The 18256-nt window shown below is 41.7% G+C and overlaps 1 protein-coding gene and 1 long non-coding RNA gene across 2 annotated transcripts in view; one reads left to right on the top strand and one right to left on the bottom strand.

Moving 5' to 3' along the window:
• Nucleotides 1-6600, bottom strand: part of snrnp200 (small nuclear ribonucleoprotein 200 (U5)) — a 34765-nt gene extending 28165 nt beyond the window's left edge. The window contains exons 1-8 of the mRNA XM_048618532.1: nt 6431-6600; nt 5652-5815; nt 4655-4826; nt 3629-3821; nt 1887-1942; nt 1312-1410; nt 690-842; nt 364-463 (exon numbers count right to left, since the gene is read on the bottom strand). Coding sequence (XP_048474489.1) covers nt 364-463; nt 690-842; nt 1312-1410; nt 1887-1942; nt 3629-3821; nt 4655-4826; nt 5652-5815; nt 6431-6475 — 982 coding nt within the window. The 5' untranslated portion in view covers nt 6476-6600. The remainder of the gene's footprint in view (nt 1-363; nt 464-689; nt 843-1311; nt 1411-1886; nt 1943-3628; nt 3822-4654; nt 4827-5651; nt 5816-6430) is intronic.
• Nucleotides 6551-16874, top strand: LOC125487334. The gene is made up of 3 exons (XR_007265821.1): nt 6551-6645; nt 11761-11884; nt 12880-16874. It is a non-coding gene; the product is annotated as an uncharacterized LOC125487334 (long non-coding RNA).
• Nucleotides 16875-18256: the final 1382 nt, after the last annotated feature.

Raw genomic sequence — 18256 nt, forward strand, 5'->3', positions numbered from 1 at the left:
CAGTGAGTGCCAGAATCAAATGCTAATGAGCTCTTTCCACTCAGCCTCATCTTCAGAAAAATACCCAAAGATGCAGTAGCCCAAAAAGCCAAGTGAAACTGATACTTGCACTGCATTTGTACCATTTGTGTTGGGAGACTCACGTCTGCTAGAAGCTGGGTTTTGCAGAACCCTAACTTATTTTAGATTAGACACACACAGTCAATAACATCAGTTCAAGACAGTTGAGAAACTTGTGCATTTCTGAACACCAGTTTGAATCATTATCAGCATACCAAGAGAGTGCCTCAATGCTGTTCCCTTAATAGATAGGTGTTACATGTTGTTGCGTGCACACATCCACATATACCTTAGGATACTCACTCATCATGCGATGCTGCCTGAGAATCTTGATGAAGTCAAAAGTGTTGAAGCCAAGAAGCAAAACAAGTTGATTCTCACATTCACGGTCATCACCAGCTGTCTGATGAGGGAAATGTTAAAGGTTAATTTGAAACATAGTTAAAAATCATCAATTGTAGGCAGTTCCAACTGTATTATCAACTGAAATTTGACTAAAGATTTTAAGAAGTTAACGGGGTATTGAGTACAAAGGACAACAATGTCAAAACAGATTCAAACAATCAGGTAACCTCAATTTACAATGCAGTGCCCACTTCTGACAACCGTTCCAGCATCTTGGAGCTCACCTTGAGGATGTCCAGGACTTCATCAGCCTTTTTCTGTGACATAATAGCGTCATCATAGAAGCGGCTGAGTTGCCTCTGGAGCCAAAAAGCATCAATATCTCTAGGATGCAGGTCTTTCTTTTTTGCACTCAGCACATCTCCAGCAGCACCCAGCTAAAATACAAAATAAAGCACTCTTTCACTGAAATGCTCATAAAGCATTCTGCATAAGACTCGGTATCTGCAAAATCAGAAATAGCAAATTTGCCTATCCGTGCCAAAAAATGTGTCCACAAAATTCAGCATCTGTGCGCAAAACTCACATATCCATAATTTTAAACCTATTTTAAACCCTAATTTTAAATGAGCTTCGCACTTGCAAATTTCACCTTTTGCAACGGTTCTTAGCAACAGAATCCTCGCAGATACAGGGAAATGACAGTATGATTAACAGCACTGTAAAATTTTAATTTGACTCCAGGCAGCGTACTCTAAGTGGAGATCCACACCACTTCTGTTTATTATAGTTTGGTGCATGGCACGAGCTCACTCTCACTCTACTGGTTCATTCAAAAAGTCGTGATTTCATTAAAACAAGTTTTTTTCATGTTCATAACACACCAAGGTTAATAGCAGGACTTACATTAGCCGAAAGTGTGCAGCTGATGTCAGCTTCCTCGCCTTCCGTGTCCTCATCTGATGCTTCTTCACGCACTTCACCAAATGCATCCTCATCACCTTCCTGAATTAAGAAGTGGATACAAAACAGCAGGCATACTAAAACAATGTGAATACAAAAAGGAAAATAACACCCTCAGGTGCAATCTACAGGTATCCTCGGTCATTACCAATCTCTCATTAATGAAATCTAAACAGATGGCAACATTTTATACTGACAATATTGTGGACTGATGAATGAGGATGTCTAAAGACTTTAGTGGAGCAAAATCCATGGGCCAAATTGCCAACTTCTGCTAATCATCTATTCAGTGCGACATGTCAACTACATGTAGCAGATATGTCCATGTGTCATAATGCGTGAACAATTCTCACTTAGACACTCACGCAGTCATAATGCCGTCTGTGCCACCACCGATCTATAATCAATAGTTCAGCTATCTCCCTGTAGCAACCACCAAGTTTCAGATCCTACTAACCATGTCAGTCTACAAAGTCTACAAGTGGGTTTCAGCAACTTTTTAAGGTAACGGCACTCACCTCTTCGTCAGACTCGAACTGCACATTCACTCCGTACGTCTCGTCAATGTTATCATCTGAAAAAGGAGGATATGCTCTTAATTTGTTCCTATTCAAAGCAGTTTCCCTCAGAAACAGAAGCAACTCCCAAGATGGAACTGAGAGTTTACAGGCAGCATGCACAACAGTGTCTAAAAGCAACTTGGAACACAATGTGATTTGCTGCCAATTGAAAAATTATAACTTATTATCGTATTAACGCTATGGCTCTCCTATAACACAGATTCAGTTTCAGTTCAATATCACTAAAGCAATCATAACAGCCTGAAGTATAACATTGTTCTTTTGTTTAAATCCAGATGGCAAAGAAAAGCTTTTGGACGAACAGTTGACCCTCCTTGCTCAACTGAGGATTCTGACTGGCAGACAACAAAGCTGATCCAATGGTCATCAAAAAAATGACCGCAAGCTTCCAGTTGGCTGCCACTTTAACGTGCCACCGTGTTCCCTGGCCAACATTTCTGTCTCTGCTCCAGCGAGGCTCAGCACAAGGGTCCGGTGATCTTTTTTCGGAACTATAAGTACAGCATCTCATTGTTTGCTTGGGAACCCTGAACCATTTAGGACTCAACATCAAGTTCTATAATTTTTCAATCTGAACACGATCCTCTATGTCCTTTACCCATCCCCACACCCTCATGATATGGACTGCTTTCAGGACATGTAACCCATTTTCACCAGCTTATGGTCCACATTATTATCTTTTCTTTGTCCCTTTGTCTGCCTAACTGTCTTACTCTCTCCGTGCTCCATCTTCAGCTATTCACTTACTCCTGTACATCTCTGTTCCCCTACCTTCAGCATATCACCTTTTTAGAGCTACCAATAGTTCTGAAGAAGGGTCACTGGACTCAAAACATCAGCTCAGTTTTCTCTCTCCACAGATGCTGCCAGACTTTCTCCAACCATTTCTGTTTTTGGTTCAGAACTGATCCAACTTTTGTAGACAGAATCTTGACAATCTGATCATCAGAACTGATGCAAATCAATTAATACTTAGCACAAATATCATTTGCTGGAGAATGCTGCTTTTAACAATGTTATTTCAGATAAATGCTAATTATTAGTTCCATGTGTGAAAACTTTGGATATGAGGATGAAAACTCAAAAGACCTAGGCCACAAGTGCTAACTTCAAATATATAGCTTTGGTTGCTCAAAAGCAAACAGCACGAGCATTAAACAAAGCACCACAGAATTAAATGCCCAGTTAACAAATACTGAAACAAGATGATACGAAGGACCACTGAGGCAGAAGGCTCAGTGACTCCAGCTTGAAACTTAATGACATCAAGTACTCCACACAAGCAGCCAAGGGAAGAAGGGCTAGGTTGCATTTCATAGGAACGGCTCCTGTTGAACATTAAAATGGCAAATTAATCTAATTTAATCAAAAGGGTGGGCAGACAAGGTCATTCCATGAGTGAAACTTTTCCCACATACTGGGACAAAGAAATCAAATATTTTAGCAGAGGCTTCTTGGTTTTCAAACCTCTGTCCAAACTGTGGCATCAAGAGAAGTCTGAAATGACTGAACTCTTCCATGCAATGAAGGGGACAAATTATTCTAATCCATCTGGGGTAGGGTTAGGGAAAATAGTGGGGAAGTTAAGATAATACAAAACAAAACAAAACAGTACTTTATTGGCACTTCAATGGCCTATTGATGCGACGCTTCAGCCTTTAACTGTTTGTCCTGCATACCCATATTCTGCACTTCTTTGTCTCCTCCGTAGTCACTGATTTTCTTTCCTAGATTCACCAGTACATGGTAACGGGTATCCTCCAACTGTCCCAAGAGCATTTCTATTTCCTTCCGTCGCTCTTTGTCACGCAGTTTATCATTTTTCAGCACAGCGAGGACCTCATCTGCTGCTCCACAGAGAATATCACGTGGCTAGAAAGAAAAACCCAACCAATATAGAAAAATTGCCAGCTAATGAAGATGCAATACATGTCACCGTGTAACAAATTTACCTTTCTTGTTCAACCTCTAAAGTGATCATTGATGAATTACTGCTCACGCTGTCTATGACACATGCATCTTTCATATGGAAGTACACCAGGCAAATCAGCATGTTAGCTCAGTGGTTAGCGCTGCTGCCTCACACTGCCAGAGACCCGGGTTCAATTCCAGCCTTGGGCAACTGTCTGTATGGAATTTGCACATTCTCCCTGTGTCTGTCTGGGTTTCCTCCAGGTGCTCTGGTTTCTGCCCACAGTCCAAAGATGTGCAGGTTAGGTAGACTGGCTATGCTAAATTGCCCAAAGTGTCCAGGGATGTGCAACTAGGTGGGTTAGCCATGGGAAATGCAAGGTTACAGGGATGGGATGGATCTCAGTAGGATGCTCTTTGGAGGGTTGGTATGGCCTCGATAGGCTGAATGGCCTGCTTCCACACTGGCCGTGGTATGGATGGCCTCAAAGAGCAAGGGTCAAAGAAATCAAAGGAAAGGAGTCAATCAACTTTGACTAAGCCTCAGGTACAAATCAGGTTAAAAGTAAAAGAACCTAAAGGAAGATAAATGCATGCAGTGGAAGTGCTGAAACATTAACATCCCAAGAAACAAGTCAAGACAAATGGAAGTCTTCCCCTTTGCATAAAATGGCATCCTGTCTCTGTGATGTGGTAGATCTTAAAATTAGTTAATCATTAAAGGGATCAATTACATCCATTGCTTTTGGTAGCAGTGGATCTGTCTGGGATATTTTTTCACTGGAGACTCTCACCTGGTCACCAAGTGCAGCCTGAATGAAACTGAGCAGCACCTCGTAGGTCTCTCTGGTCTCCTTTGTTTTGGGTTTGTACACAATTCCAACCATTTCATCAATGCCCTCTGACAACAAAGTGTATCCCCTCATTTTGTTCATGTCATGTCGGTCTTCATCACGCTTTCTCCTTCTGCATGAGACAGAATTCAAAACATTTTAACAGCCAAGAAATTAAAATAAGAATTCTCACTTAACCAGAGCACAAATATATATTTGTGCACAAAACCACCATTCTAAAAGATTGGTTGAAAAGTGCCCAGCAATCCGACTACAAATAATCTCCCCTGTTCGGAATAGGAAGCTCCAAAGGACTGAAATTTGACATGCTCAACTGCAAACCTCTCTCAACTACTGTTATACAGAGTAAAGAAAACCTTGGCACTTCAGCACACCACTGAAAATGACAGACAGGAGCTGGACTGGACTGGTCGCTTTGTGGAGTGACCCACTCTTTTGCCAATTCCCCACATCCCTCAATTCCCTGAGACACCGAAAACCTGTCTATCCTATGAATGAGTAGATAATTGTTCTGAACCTTCACGGTTCTTTTGAGTTAAGAGCAAGATGTAATCTTTGGAATGTAAAGACCAGAATGTGGACTGTTGAGAAACAAATGCTTGTAAATGTTCATAATGTTGCTTACATTAAATAACAGCATACACCAAAATCATATGTTTCCCACCATGAGGTGCAATGATTATTTTAATATCACCTCAGGTCTCAATTTCTTGTTTAGTCTGACAACTTTGCTCATTGTGAAGCATTAAAATTTTTCAGTAAACAAAAATATCAAGTGCTTTGAACTGATTGACCCACCTTGTCTGTTTACCTGCATTTAACCAAAAACATTTTATCATTCAGGATGAATCTTTTTCAGCTTATAAAGATAGCTTGTTAGTATGACTCTGCTCCCAACTCCAAATAAACTGTGACATTTGACAACACACGTCCTTACTTTGCTCGTCTTTCTTCCTGCAACTGTGGTTTTGTTCTCTGAGCTTTGTCTCCCATTCGGGACCCTTCGAGCTTTCCAACCAGAGACAGCACTTCTCCTGTGGGCTCATCTCGTCTTGTTCGGTCGATCAATGAACGATCTGCTTGCAATACAAGGTTGGAGTTCTGCAAAAAGAATGAAGAAACTAATCTTATTCTAACGTGGAGTGGTTTGCACAAACTTGTCAGTATTGCACTCATGTGTAAACCATGCAAAATTTCCAGTCCTTGAGCAAAGTTGGGAATTAACAGTATTTCCCTGTATCCCCTCCAAAATTACTGATTTTAGAGGATTTTCATGAGAAGTTGAAGGTCAATTAGCATTTCCAAAAAAAGACCAGCATTCGTTTTTGTCGAGAATTTGATTTCAAAATTGCACAATACTAATTTTTGTTGTGGAATGGAATTGGGGCATAAATTGTGTACTCATTTAAGTCAAAGAATGAAAATAAAAAGCCATTGGAAACAATTCCATAACAATGACAAGGGATCTAGACACTTGTTCTTAGGTTGCCTGGAGATCCTTTCAATTTTCTGATTTCAGCTCAACAGAGATGCCAACCCAGTTCTCATGTCGCATTCACCACAGCAAAGGCCAGGCCTCAACCTGGCGGCGTGCTTAATAGTGGCATTATACTCGCCCAATTCAGCTCAGGCAGAGCAAACCCGCGCCCGACTGTGTCCAGCCCTTCCAGGGGATCAAACCGAGGGTTAACGATCCTCAACACCGGCAGCACTCACCGCTTTGTACTCATACTGCAGGCTACGAGCAGTCACATCCGCCATGGCTGCTCGGCGATGCCTTCGCCGCCGGATGACACTCGAACTTGACCTCCGGCCGCCATGAATTCGCCTTCCGGGTCAAAGCCCAACGGTCTCCATGGGAACGGGAAATCCTCCGTCCTCCACGGGCATCGTTTCACATTGCGTGAGTTTAGTTTTCCCTTTGGCGACAGGTGAGGTGCTTATACATGGCCAGTATTGTTTACTTTTTTTTCATTCTGTCGCCACCGTAAACAACGGTAATCTCACTCCCCTGTAAGATAGCAACCGTTGGCTGTCACGCGCCATTTTAGACACTTTACCCACCATCTCTTTTACCCTTCCCTCCATCTGGGGGGAGTTCGGGCAGTTAAATTGGTCCGTTGTTCTTTATTGCGAGGGGCAGAAACCGGGCATCGCTGCTTGTCCCGCATCAGTTGGAGACTTGGCCAACTGGAGTCAGGACAGGGAAGGTTGAATAGGACGCAATGAGCTTTTTGACACCATCAGAGGGCACCACCTCTCCCCAACCTGTCGAACATGAAAATAGATGCCGGAGCTTTCTGTTACTTTAAGCTGCTAGAATTATTCATTCTGTTTGCTTTCAGGCCAAAAAAAAAGGCATTTCAGTACTGGGTTCGCCGCTTTAATCTCTCTGTTCCCTATTGCACCTCTTAATATCACTTGTCTTCTGGACGAATAGTAATCTCTCCAGATCTCCCGACTTTAGCAATTTTCTCCCTTATATTTTCGATATATTTTCCAGCGATCTCTGCTTCTTTTCTCCTGTGAAATTCGGAGTCTGCAAGAAAAATTCTGCTCAGTGCAGTCGTTTTGTCTTCTTTGTCTTCTTTGTCTTCATTCTTAAAACCATAAGACCATTCGAAAGAGGAACAGGAGTAGGCCATTCGGTCCTTCGAGTCTGTTGATGGGATCATGATTGATCTGACACTCCGCACATCCACTTTCCTGCCCTTTACCCAAAACCCTTGATACCCCTACTGATCAAGAATCCATTTGAGCCTTAAATATAGGGTTCTGTGGCACACTGGTAGTGTCCCTACCTCTGAGCCAGGAGACCCAGGTTCACGTTCCACCTGCTCCAGTAATAACCTCTCTGAACAGGTTGATTAGAAAATGCCTCCATAAGAACTGCTCTCTGTGGCAAGGAATTCTGAAGATTTGCAACCTTCTGAGAGAAGAAATTCTTGTTCAAATCAGTCTTCAGTTGACATTCCTTTATTCTGAGACTATGCCCTCTAGTCCTCGACTGTCTCATGAGAGTAGATATCCTTGCAGGAATTACCCTGTCCAGCACTTTAAGAATCTGATATGTTTCAATGACATCACCTCTCATTCTTCTAAACTTCAGTGAGTAGCTGTGGAGGCAAAGTCATTGTGTCTCTTTAAGACAGAGGTAGATTCTTGATTAGTACAGTGATCAAAGGTTATGGGGAGAAGGAAGTAGAATGGGTTTGAGAAACATATCAGCCACAATTGAATGACAGAGCAGACACAGTGGGCTAATTCTGCTCCGATAACTTATGATCTTATGGTGCTTCCCCACCACTGGTGCCAATATCCCATGAATTTGAACCCGTTTTTCCCACACCAATCTTTGAGTCACATGTATATGTCTTTAATCTCGTTGATCCTGTGCCAGGTAGCTCATGGCGAATACAGTAATCCAAGATTATCATCAATTTGTTTGTGCCTTACAATTTAAACCCAAGATGCTCATATTAGCTCAGCAGAACGTTTTCCCTCTTTCTGCCTATATTGTTGATACCTTATCTCAATGTGTTCTAGTTTCTCATTGTGTTACAAATAAGATTGCCTTTTCCTCCACTTTCATACAATTTTATTTGTTAACATGGTTGGAATCAGCATTGCTTTTCGTACATGATTTTGTTCAATGTCTGAAGCGATTTCAAGGCCCTTTGCTCACTCTTCCAAGCATCTTTCTCCTGAGAGCATTTATTTTTTCTGAAGTCTAAATTCATCCAACAGTCCAATACATTGTCGTTCGGGATCCAAGTGTCGTTGGGCATTTTTTTCAATTCGTTCGTGAGACGTAGGCATAGATGATAATGCCAAGTCCAATGCGCATAGTGGGAAGGATGCATAAACACATAACGCAAAGTGATTTTTTGGAATCTTTTGAACCTGCAAATACAAAATTTTCCTTACATTTGCATCTGTAGTCATTCTTGGAATTTAATATGTTCAAGTATGTTTATTTGCTGTCATGATTGCTTCTGTTTGTTGCCAGTGCATTGGAAATACAAGTAAATTCTTGAGAACACTTCATCCATACTTTACAGTGTTGAATTTGAAGCCTTAAATATATAATGTTTGATAACTTTTGAACAAAATAGCAAAAAACTAATGTCTCCAGTTAGTGAAATGACCTGCTGACAAAATAGGTTGAATTGCAGTCAGCCTTGTGTATTGAAAATCAGCAGGACTGGGAATAAGGTTAATTACAATTTTTTAAAAATTTGCTGGATATTTAACTATTAATGCCACTTAAACCTGTAGTTCTTGCATCAACTTGGGCCAGGTCTGTGCATAGGTTTGTTGAATTTACTGCAACGTGCCATCTCCAATGTTGATATTTCAGATGTTTTGAATGTAAATACAATTCAGTTCCTAGTACAAACTAAATAATTTAACAGATGGCTACTTTACCCTGGAATTATCCTAGACTGGTCTTAAAATATGTTTGTTGATCCTCTCAAATAAAGCAGTCTGTGCCTGCATATATATCTGTTCAAAGGTGAATTTGTATAGATAGAGGTCAGACCCCAACTTGACTTGCAATTTGAATAAAACCAATAAATATCATTTATGAGTCTATAATTTCGTTCCTCTTATCTGTTGTAAAGTTTGTATATCAATGCAAATGAGATTCCTGTAACATGAGCAATCTGTTTTTCATAGTACAAAGATGTTGCAATGCAATCAAAAGAAAGCTACATTTTTAAGGAATACAAAGCATGTATTCAAGTTTAACTCAAGCAAAATAACGGACCATTCATCTAACAGGAAAGTGATGCTCCAATTCAAGTTTATAAATTATTTAAAACCAGGGTTAGCCACAAATATAATTTTACTGATTATCTATCCCTCGTGGCATGACGGAAGGATGGTTCTTGGTTGGTGAAAGCCCCTCAAGGGGCCATCCTTGCCCTGACTCCTCCCCAAGAACTGTAACATTATTGAAAATACTCAGGTTCAATACATCCGTCAACAACACCAAGCTCCACCTCACCATAGTTTTCGATGCTTCTACTCTCTGTGATTGTTGCAGTTCCTGCCTGACATCAAGTATTGAATTCACAGAATTTTTTTTGCAATTAAATGTTGGGAACAAGCGCTATCATCAGTCTCTGCAATGAGCTCAGTCTTCCTGCCATAAACCTCATTCCTGCCACTGGCTACAGCAGAACCAGACTGTTTGCAACTGAGTGTCATATGCTGCCTCATGCACACTCTTGACCTCCGTCTCGATCAACATGACACCACACTATCTCATAGCTGTCCTGGGCATCAGTATCATTCATTCTTTGTCTCATTTGATGCTTTAACAAGAAACTTTGTCTCATCCTTTCTGTTGTTCAGGAAAACAAGCTCCAAAATCGCAAGGGTACTAATCCTTCCTCTCCCTCAGTCTGACTGCATTTCTTCATCCAATCCAACTTGCCACGTATTCACCATATCCTCTGACCTTTCCTCTTTTATGCTAGAAGATCTGTGCTCAGCAAAGGACTTTGCCTTTTCTTTTTCGGCTCCATCTTCAATGAAATTCGGGCATGACATGATGCTAAACTCTCCTTCCACTGTCTTTGTCTCTGTGCCCTCTTCTTTGCATAGGAGTCTCCTTGCTGCACAGATCCTGTCACCCATGTACAATCCTCACCATCCACCTGGTCCCTTTCTTCTGGCCTTTTACCTGCATTTGACCTCTTTACTGAGAACAGCTGATGTGACATCAGCTGCCTTAATTGCTCCTTTCTCTCACTCCAACTTGTCTCCCTCTGAACTTGCTGCACCCCATTCTCTCGTATCCAATTCCGACTTGATTACCAAACCTGCTGATGAGTTTCTGCTGTGACCTGGCACGATGATAGTCTGTCCTGCAGAGGCTCTGTACCAACTGTCATAACACTTCATCTTATCTTCTCTAGATCATGACTCCAATGCTGAATGTCAAACTGTTTATTTCCAGGGCTGTCACTCACCTTATATCCTCTGGAAATCTCACCTCCACAGCTTCCAACCCCATTGTCCCAGAATCACGCATAGCTCGCATCTGCCTGCTTCCCAAAATACGCAACAGGATGGGCCTGGCAGACCCATCATTTCAGCTTCTACTTGACCAATAATTCTATTGCTTCCTGTCTTGACTGATTTTTTTCTCTCCTTGATTCAGTCTCTCCGTATTTTCATGCATAAATCTTCTGCTGCTTTACATTGGTTCTGCAATTTCCAGTTTTCTGACCCTTGATGTCTTCTTTTCGAAAGGATTGCTATCCCATATCTGTACATCCTATATCTGGATGGTTTGAAGGCCCTATGTTCTTTCTTGAAAGGAGGCATGAAGTGTCTCCATGCGTCACCACCCTCCTTTGTCTTGCTGAGTTTGTCCTCACTTCCTCAATTCATCTCATTCAGCTTGCCTGTGTCAAAAGTGTGGCTATGGGTAACTACGCTGGGTCTCAGTTTGCCTGCCTCTTACTGGAGCAGGTGGAACGTGAACCTGGGTCTCCTGGCTCAGAGGTGGGGACACTACCAGTGTGCCACAGAACCCTATATTTCAGGCTCAGATGGATTCTTGATCAGTAGGGGTATCAAGGGTTTTAGGGAAAAGGCAGGAAAGTGGATGTGAGGAGTGTCAGATCAATCATGATCCCATCGAGTGGTGCAGCAGACTCGAGGGGCCGAATGGCCTACTCCTGTTTCTCTTTTAAATAGTCTTATGGTTTTAAGAATGAAGACAAAGCAGTCAATGACTGCACTGAGCAGAATTTTTCTTGCAGACTCTGAATTTCACAGGAGAAAAGAAGCAGAGATCACTGGAAAATATATCAAAAATATGAGGGAGAAAATTGCTAAAGTCGAGAGATCTGGAGAGATTACTATTCGTCCAGAAGACAAGTGATATTAAGTGGTGCAATAGGGAACAGTGAGATTAAAGTGCGAACCCAGCATTGAAATATGGAATATTCTTTGTTCCAGACCTAATAAGACCCCCACTTACAATTCTTTCTCTAACTCAGTGATGATGTCGTTGATGCTACTTTCAGATCTCGTTCAGAATTGGAAAAATTACTCATATTTGCTGACAATTTTCAACAGCAGTTCTGAGGAAGAGTAATATTGAACTCAAAATGTTAAAAGCGTCTGTCTCCACACAGGCTGCCAGACCTGGTGAGTTTTTCCAAGATTTTCTGTTATTGTTTGCACTGTTCTTCGTTACCTAACTGGGTTGACCTTCTTAATGCGTATTGTCTCCATCACAAAGACCAGCTCCAGATTCAGTATATTGGCTCATCAGTTGAGAAGGTTGTTTGAATAAGAAGTTAGTTAAGTGGACACAAAATATCTGGGGAGGTAATCTCATTAAACTAAAGAAAATTCTGATGTGCTTGACAGACTCGACATTGAGAGAGTGTTTCTCCTGGATGGGGAATCTGTTGATAAAGGGTATGATCATTTGTGTCTCAGATAAGGAGAAATGTTCAATCAAACATTGTGAATTTTTGGAATTGTCCATGCACAGGGCTTTGGGTACATTATCACTGAACACATTTAAGGCTGAGGTCAATCGCATTTTATCTTTCAGGAAATTAAGAAAGTAAGGGAATTGAGATTAGGCATGATTGCACTGAATGGCAAAGCAAGGTTTGATGGGTTTTTGATTATGCTGCTGTGCTCGCCGAGTTGCATTCGGTCCCAGTCTAGCAGAGCCCTAATTTTAAAATTCTCACGCAGATTGAAATTCTTTCCACGCCTTTTCACCTTCTTCAATCTGATAAACATCCAAGATCTTTGCATTCCTCCAATTGTTCCCTCTTGTGCAACCCCCATTTTAATTACTCTGCCATTGATCCCCATGCTTTTAAATGCCTGGGACTGAACCTCTGATATTACCTCTGTAAATTTTGAACTGAAACTGCAGTCAGAGAAATTTTTTCAATGTATTGCAAAAACATACTTTATTCATTAAAAAAATTGATATGAGTACATAGTTGCTGAAGCATTTTGTACAGTCTTTGCACATGAAAATAAACAAATATTGGAATTTAGCATTCCCTGCAGGTTGAGGAAAAACCAAGGCATTTCTTACTTATACGTGACTATGTTTAAATACATTAAGGCACAAGGACGGTCTGATAACTGAATGAACCCCCATTGTACTTCAGCAGAAAGACTTTTGATGGTGGTGCCTCCCCACTGTGCCTTGGCGGTGGCAGCTCCAAGCTTCAGTGCATCCCACAGCACGTAGTTCTGGACTTCAGAATGTGCTAGTCTGCAACCCTTGGTCGAGGTCAACTCCTGCCTCTGGAAGACCAACAAATTTTGGGCAGACCAAAGAGCGTCTTTCACCGAGTTGTTGTTCGAGAGGCGCAGTCAATTTTTGTCTCAGCGTGTATCCGAGGGAACAGTCCATGGAGCATAGAGTGCTGGGTCCCGGAGCTGCTCGGGACGAACCATAACAAAAACCATATCATCTCTCTCCAGACCATTTTTTGCAAAGGCACATTCCAGAAGATGTGTGACAGTCTACTCGCCAGTGCAGCCTCTTCAAGGACAGCATGTGACATGGCACAGATACTGGGTATGCATGAAAGTTCTGACAGGCAATGCCCTTCTCACCACCAGCCCAGCTATATCTTGTGCTTATTGGAAAGTTCTGGCAATGAGGTATTCTGCCAGATGATTTTGACAGTCTGCTCAGGGAACTATACGACAGAACCCACCCTCTCCTTTTCACGCAGGGTCTCAAAGATGCTACGTGCTGACCTCTTCCTGCTGGACTTGTGGTCAAAGGTGTTTTTATTTCCAGAGTTCTCTACAAAGGACTGACAATACGGAATGGTCCAACTACTTGGAGTGTTCCGTGGTGCCTCAGCCAGACCTGTCCTTCACAAGTTGAACCTCAGAACATAGTGAGATTTGGCATTTGCATACCGAAGGTCTACGCACAAGCTTGATGTGGCCACACACAAAGGTGGCCATCAGGATGAGGATAATGGGTACGGTTTCCCCCCTCTTATCTCGAGATTTGTACATGATGCACCTGTGGACATGGTCCATCTTTGACCTCCAGACGAAAGCGCAGGTTCAGGGAATGAGCCAGACTTCTCAGCAATACTGAGAGTACCTCACACCTGATGACCAGGTTTTTACCTGTAATGGAAAGGGAGCAGTGCTCCCATAAGCCCTGTTTGTGCCTCGCTTTGCTGATGTGTGTCTCCCAAGTTTTTGTACAGACCCTGGCCCCTCGAAACCATATTCCCAGCACCTTCAGTAATCTGTCCTGAAGGTGAACGGATAAAGGATCAGTCGGCCCAGTTCCCAAAGAACGTGGCCCTGCTCTTGTAAGAAGAAATGTTCGTATCAACTACTTGAACTCTTTGGTTCTGAATGATGACCGTGTGGAATATCAATGAATAATACATGAATTAGTCACTTTACAGATACGTTAAAATTATAGGTTTGTGAATATTTGCCATAGATATATTAAATTTGGTCCTAAAATGTGATTGAAATGGTTCTTTTGGGAAAATAACTGCTGGAATGTTGTTGAATTAAGTTTTTGAAGTACAGTTCTTTACTGACTATCCCCTTTACTGGGATATCTGTTAATTTGTCTTCCACATAATGAGTAAAATTATATTGTTCACAAGTTAGTGGGATCTTGGACCTGGTTTTTTTTCTGTTCCCAATTTCACAATGTGCAACCAGATGTAAGATAATTCAGATGAATGTAGCATTTATGAATAGAAAGCTTCAGAACAATCTTCTTTGTTTCAGAGTTCACCAGTAAATTATACAAATTTTGCATATGTGGTGCAGACAGATGTACAGTTGTTGACAATTCACAATCAAACTTGCTGATAATCTCTATGTTTTGATAGAATATATTCATCAATTTGTCTAACTCCTCAATAATGAACTATCCAACAATTTGTGTTATACAATTTTATGTTCGTCATTTACACCATATCGTCTATCATAGTGGGGCATCATATTTTGTGATATTGTTGAACATTTTCTTATAAGCACAAGGCACCATTAGGTTTTATCGAGAGTCATGTGGCCATGGATACGTACTCAATGTCTTATCTAGTTAAAATATCCTCAGAAGAACTGACTGAAATCTTACTTAAATATTTATAGTTCTGTCAGACTATTTTTCAATTCTCCGCTTGCCCAAGTATTATCACTAAGCAAGGGTGTGCACGTATTCAGGTCATACTTGATATTAATGTTGTTCAGCAATTGGGCAAATGGGAAAGCTATCTATCACGAGCATCCACAGTCTGTTTATCTTGGTGATCTTCAAGTCCGCACCTTTACTTAGCACCATCCACAGCTTGAGTGCCCAATTCAGTTTCTCACTCCTAATTTCGCAATTATTACCAAATTCTTCTTTTATATATCGAATGTTAATGAATCCTGAGCAGAATTTCAGGTTAAATTAGAACTGCAGGACATAGGAAATGGCTACAAAGTTTGAGGTGTCATAAAAAAATTATTGACAAAAATGCTGAACTCATTAAAGACAAGTGGAGCTGGTGGTGCCTACAGGGAAAAAAATGACTGAGTTGTGAATCAAGGTATTGTTGTGAATTGCATGGTTTTAATGTTGATGAGTGTCACTTTCGCAATTTGCCCAGAAGTGAGAAGTCTGATCATTGTTGTGTGACCTTGCTTTTTTACTTGACGTTTCCAATGAAGCCATTTTCTTTCACATATTGTGATGACACCCTGTCAATTGCCTGTCTTTTCCCCAAATCTGCTCTCTTTCAGCTTCATGACCTCATTCTCAGACCTAGGACTCTGGCAAGTCCCCTCAAAAATCTTCTATTTAAGTGAGATCACCTCTCAACTTTGTAAACTTGGTTGAGTATACAACTTTGACTCAGAAGAGAAACCCCTAATCCCAGCAACGAGCCAAGTGATCAAAAAAGCAGACAGCAGATGTTGGAAATCTGAAACAAAAACAAAAACACAAATAGCTGGAGAAACTCAGCAGTTCCGTAGTTAAAAAAAAAAGACTGACTCAATGCTTTCAACATGATTTTACGCTGAAGATTAAGAGCTTGGGTGGGGTGCAGTTTCAAATTAATGATAGGTAGATCGAGCCTTTAGAGAAAGAACAGCAGTTGGGCAGGCAAAGGAATGGATAGTGATGAACGAGGGAGAAATAAAAGCTGCAGGCGGAGATCATTAGTGGATGAAAATGGGTTGGCTGTGGTGAAAGCAGCTCACATGCTGACAAGGCCTGGTGTGTCAGAGTGGGAGAAAGACACAAAATGGAGCTCAAGCTGTAAAATATTGAACTTGGTGTTGTGTCCTGTAGGGGTGCAGGGTTCCACAGCAGAAAATGAGATGCTGTTCTTTCAACTTGCACTGAGCTTTGTTGTGGCACTGCTGCAAGCCCAAGACTGAGACATAGGCCAGGAAACATGGTTGCATGATTAAGTGACAGCCAAGTGAAAACTCGAGTTAATTTTCAGTGTTCCTCAAAACGTTTGCCTCATCTGCATTTGGTCTCCCCACTACAGAGGCCACCCTGTTACCAACAATGACGACAGTAGACTAGATTGAGTCAAGTGCTGCTGCTTCACCTGTAAGGTGTGTCTGGCGGCTTGGGTGATGAGGAATGACGGAAGCAGATAGATGTGACACCTTCTGATTCCATGGGAGGGTGCTGTAGGATGTTTGGGAGTGGAGGAGTAGACCGGGAGTGGAGGAGTAGACCAGGATGCCCCAAAGGGTTCCCCGATCAACATTCACTGCATGCAGAACTCTTCATCAGTCGAAGACACTACATGAGGTCTCACCACTGCTGTGAAGTTGAGAGCAGGATTTCCCTTCATGTCAGCTGCAGTCCCCTTGCCATAAGCGATCAACAATGCCTTAAAAATTTATTCCATTCCTGCTTCCTTGCTTTGTGATTCATGTTTATGGGTACTCTAATCCCACAGGCTTGTAGCATCTCAACATGTAATCAACTTTTTGCGTTCCAAAACAAAGCACATATTTACCCCCCCGCCCCCTACATACTCCACTGACTTGTTCCATTAATTTTACTTTTCAGATAAACGATGTCAAGTCTGCGAGTTGACATTCATTTTGGTGTCCTTTTACCATCAGTGTTTCCAACTTTTCCCAATAAATGTGTTAAACCAAATGCTGTATATTTTTTCCTTCTTTCTGGCATCCTTTTTTGAAGAGTGCGGGCAGCAATGCAGTTTCCTATTACTATAGAAACTTAACATTGACATTTCTTGCTGGCTTTCTTCATACTGCAATTACAGTTGTTAAATTTATGCATTAGACATTTCAAAAATGGGCTCTACAGATTGAGACATCAACTCCCTTAGTTAGCCACGTGAGAAAGCCTTCTCATAACCGGAGTTACAGTCAGAAAAAGCTGCAACACATGTAAAGGCTGGTTAAAAATAAGCACCTCACTCTTCCAATCCCATCTTCCAGCACTTTGCTCATTGCCTTGTGTGCCTTAGCACTGCAAGTATACATCTAAATACTGAAGTAGTTATGAGCCTTTTTGTTTCTCCCACTCCAACATCAAGAGAGTTCACGCTTCCCATTACCGTCTGGGTGCAGAAGTGGTGGATGTAGGTACAATTATAACCTTTAAAAGGCACTTCAATAGCTACATCAACAGGAGAGATTGGGAGGGATATGGGCTCAGAGCAGGCAGGTGGGACTAGTTTAATTTGAGATTATGGTCAGTCTGGACTGGTAAGAACAAAGGGTCTGTTTCCATGCCATATGACTCTTAATTGTAACCAGTAAAAGGCATGGTGGCTTCGTGGTTAGCACCATTGCCTCAACTCCAGGGAACTGGGTTTGATTGCAGCCATGGCTGACTGTCCGTGTAGGTTTCCTACCACACTCGAGATGTGCAGGTCAGGTGGATTGGCCCAAGTGAATGTGGGGTTTGAAGGGATAGTGTGGGTGGGGTGTGCGCTCTTTGAAGGGTCAGTGCGGACTTACTGGGTTGAATGGCTACTATCTGCACTGGCAGGATTCTTACAAACCTCCTCATCCTTCTATTAGAATCTGTGCCCTCAGGTCATTGATCCCTCCATCAGGTACATTTTTTCTTTATTGCTCACCATGCTCCTCAATTTTATGCATCTTGCATCACATCCCTTCTCCAATCTCTTATGCTCTACAATGGAAAACAAGCCCAGTTTAAAAATCAATCTGTCTGCGTAGCTGAAGCTCCAGTGCAATTAACACCCTGGTAAATCTCCTCTCCACTGCAGTCACCTCTCATCTTTTGTGGGCTCCACACCTGCAGCCAGCATTCTAGCTTTGTTCTAACCAACATTTTATACAGTTCCAATTTTAATGTCTCAGAGACATATCTCAACTAATAAAAGGCAACTAATCCAGAAGTCTTTTAAAACCACTTGATTTATCTGTCCTGTTGCGCACAAGGTCGCTTGGGTTGTTGGTGCTTCTAGGGTACAACTGCTCATACATTTCCTTTTGTTATTTGTCTTGTCCAAGTGCATCATCTCACCTCAAAACTGA

The sequence above is a fragment of the Rhincodon typus genome, chromosome 40 (assembly GCF_021869965.1).
Source record: "Rhincodon typus isolate 14 chromosome 40, sRhiTyp1.1, whole genome shotgun sequence".
In the NCBI taxonomy this organism is placed as follows: Eukaryota; Metazoa; Chordata; class Chondrichthyes; order Orectolobiformes; family Rhincodontidae; genus Rhincodon; species Rhincodon typus.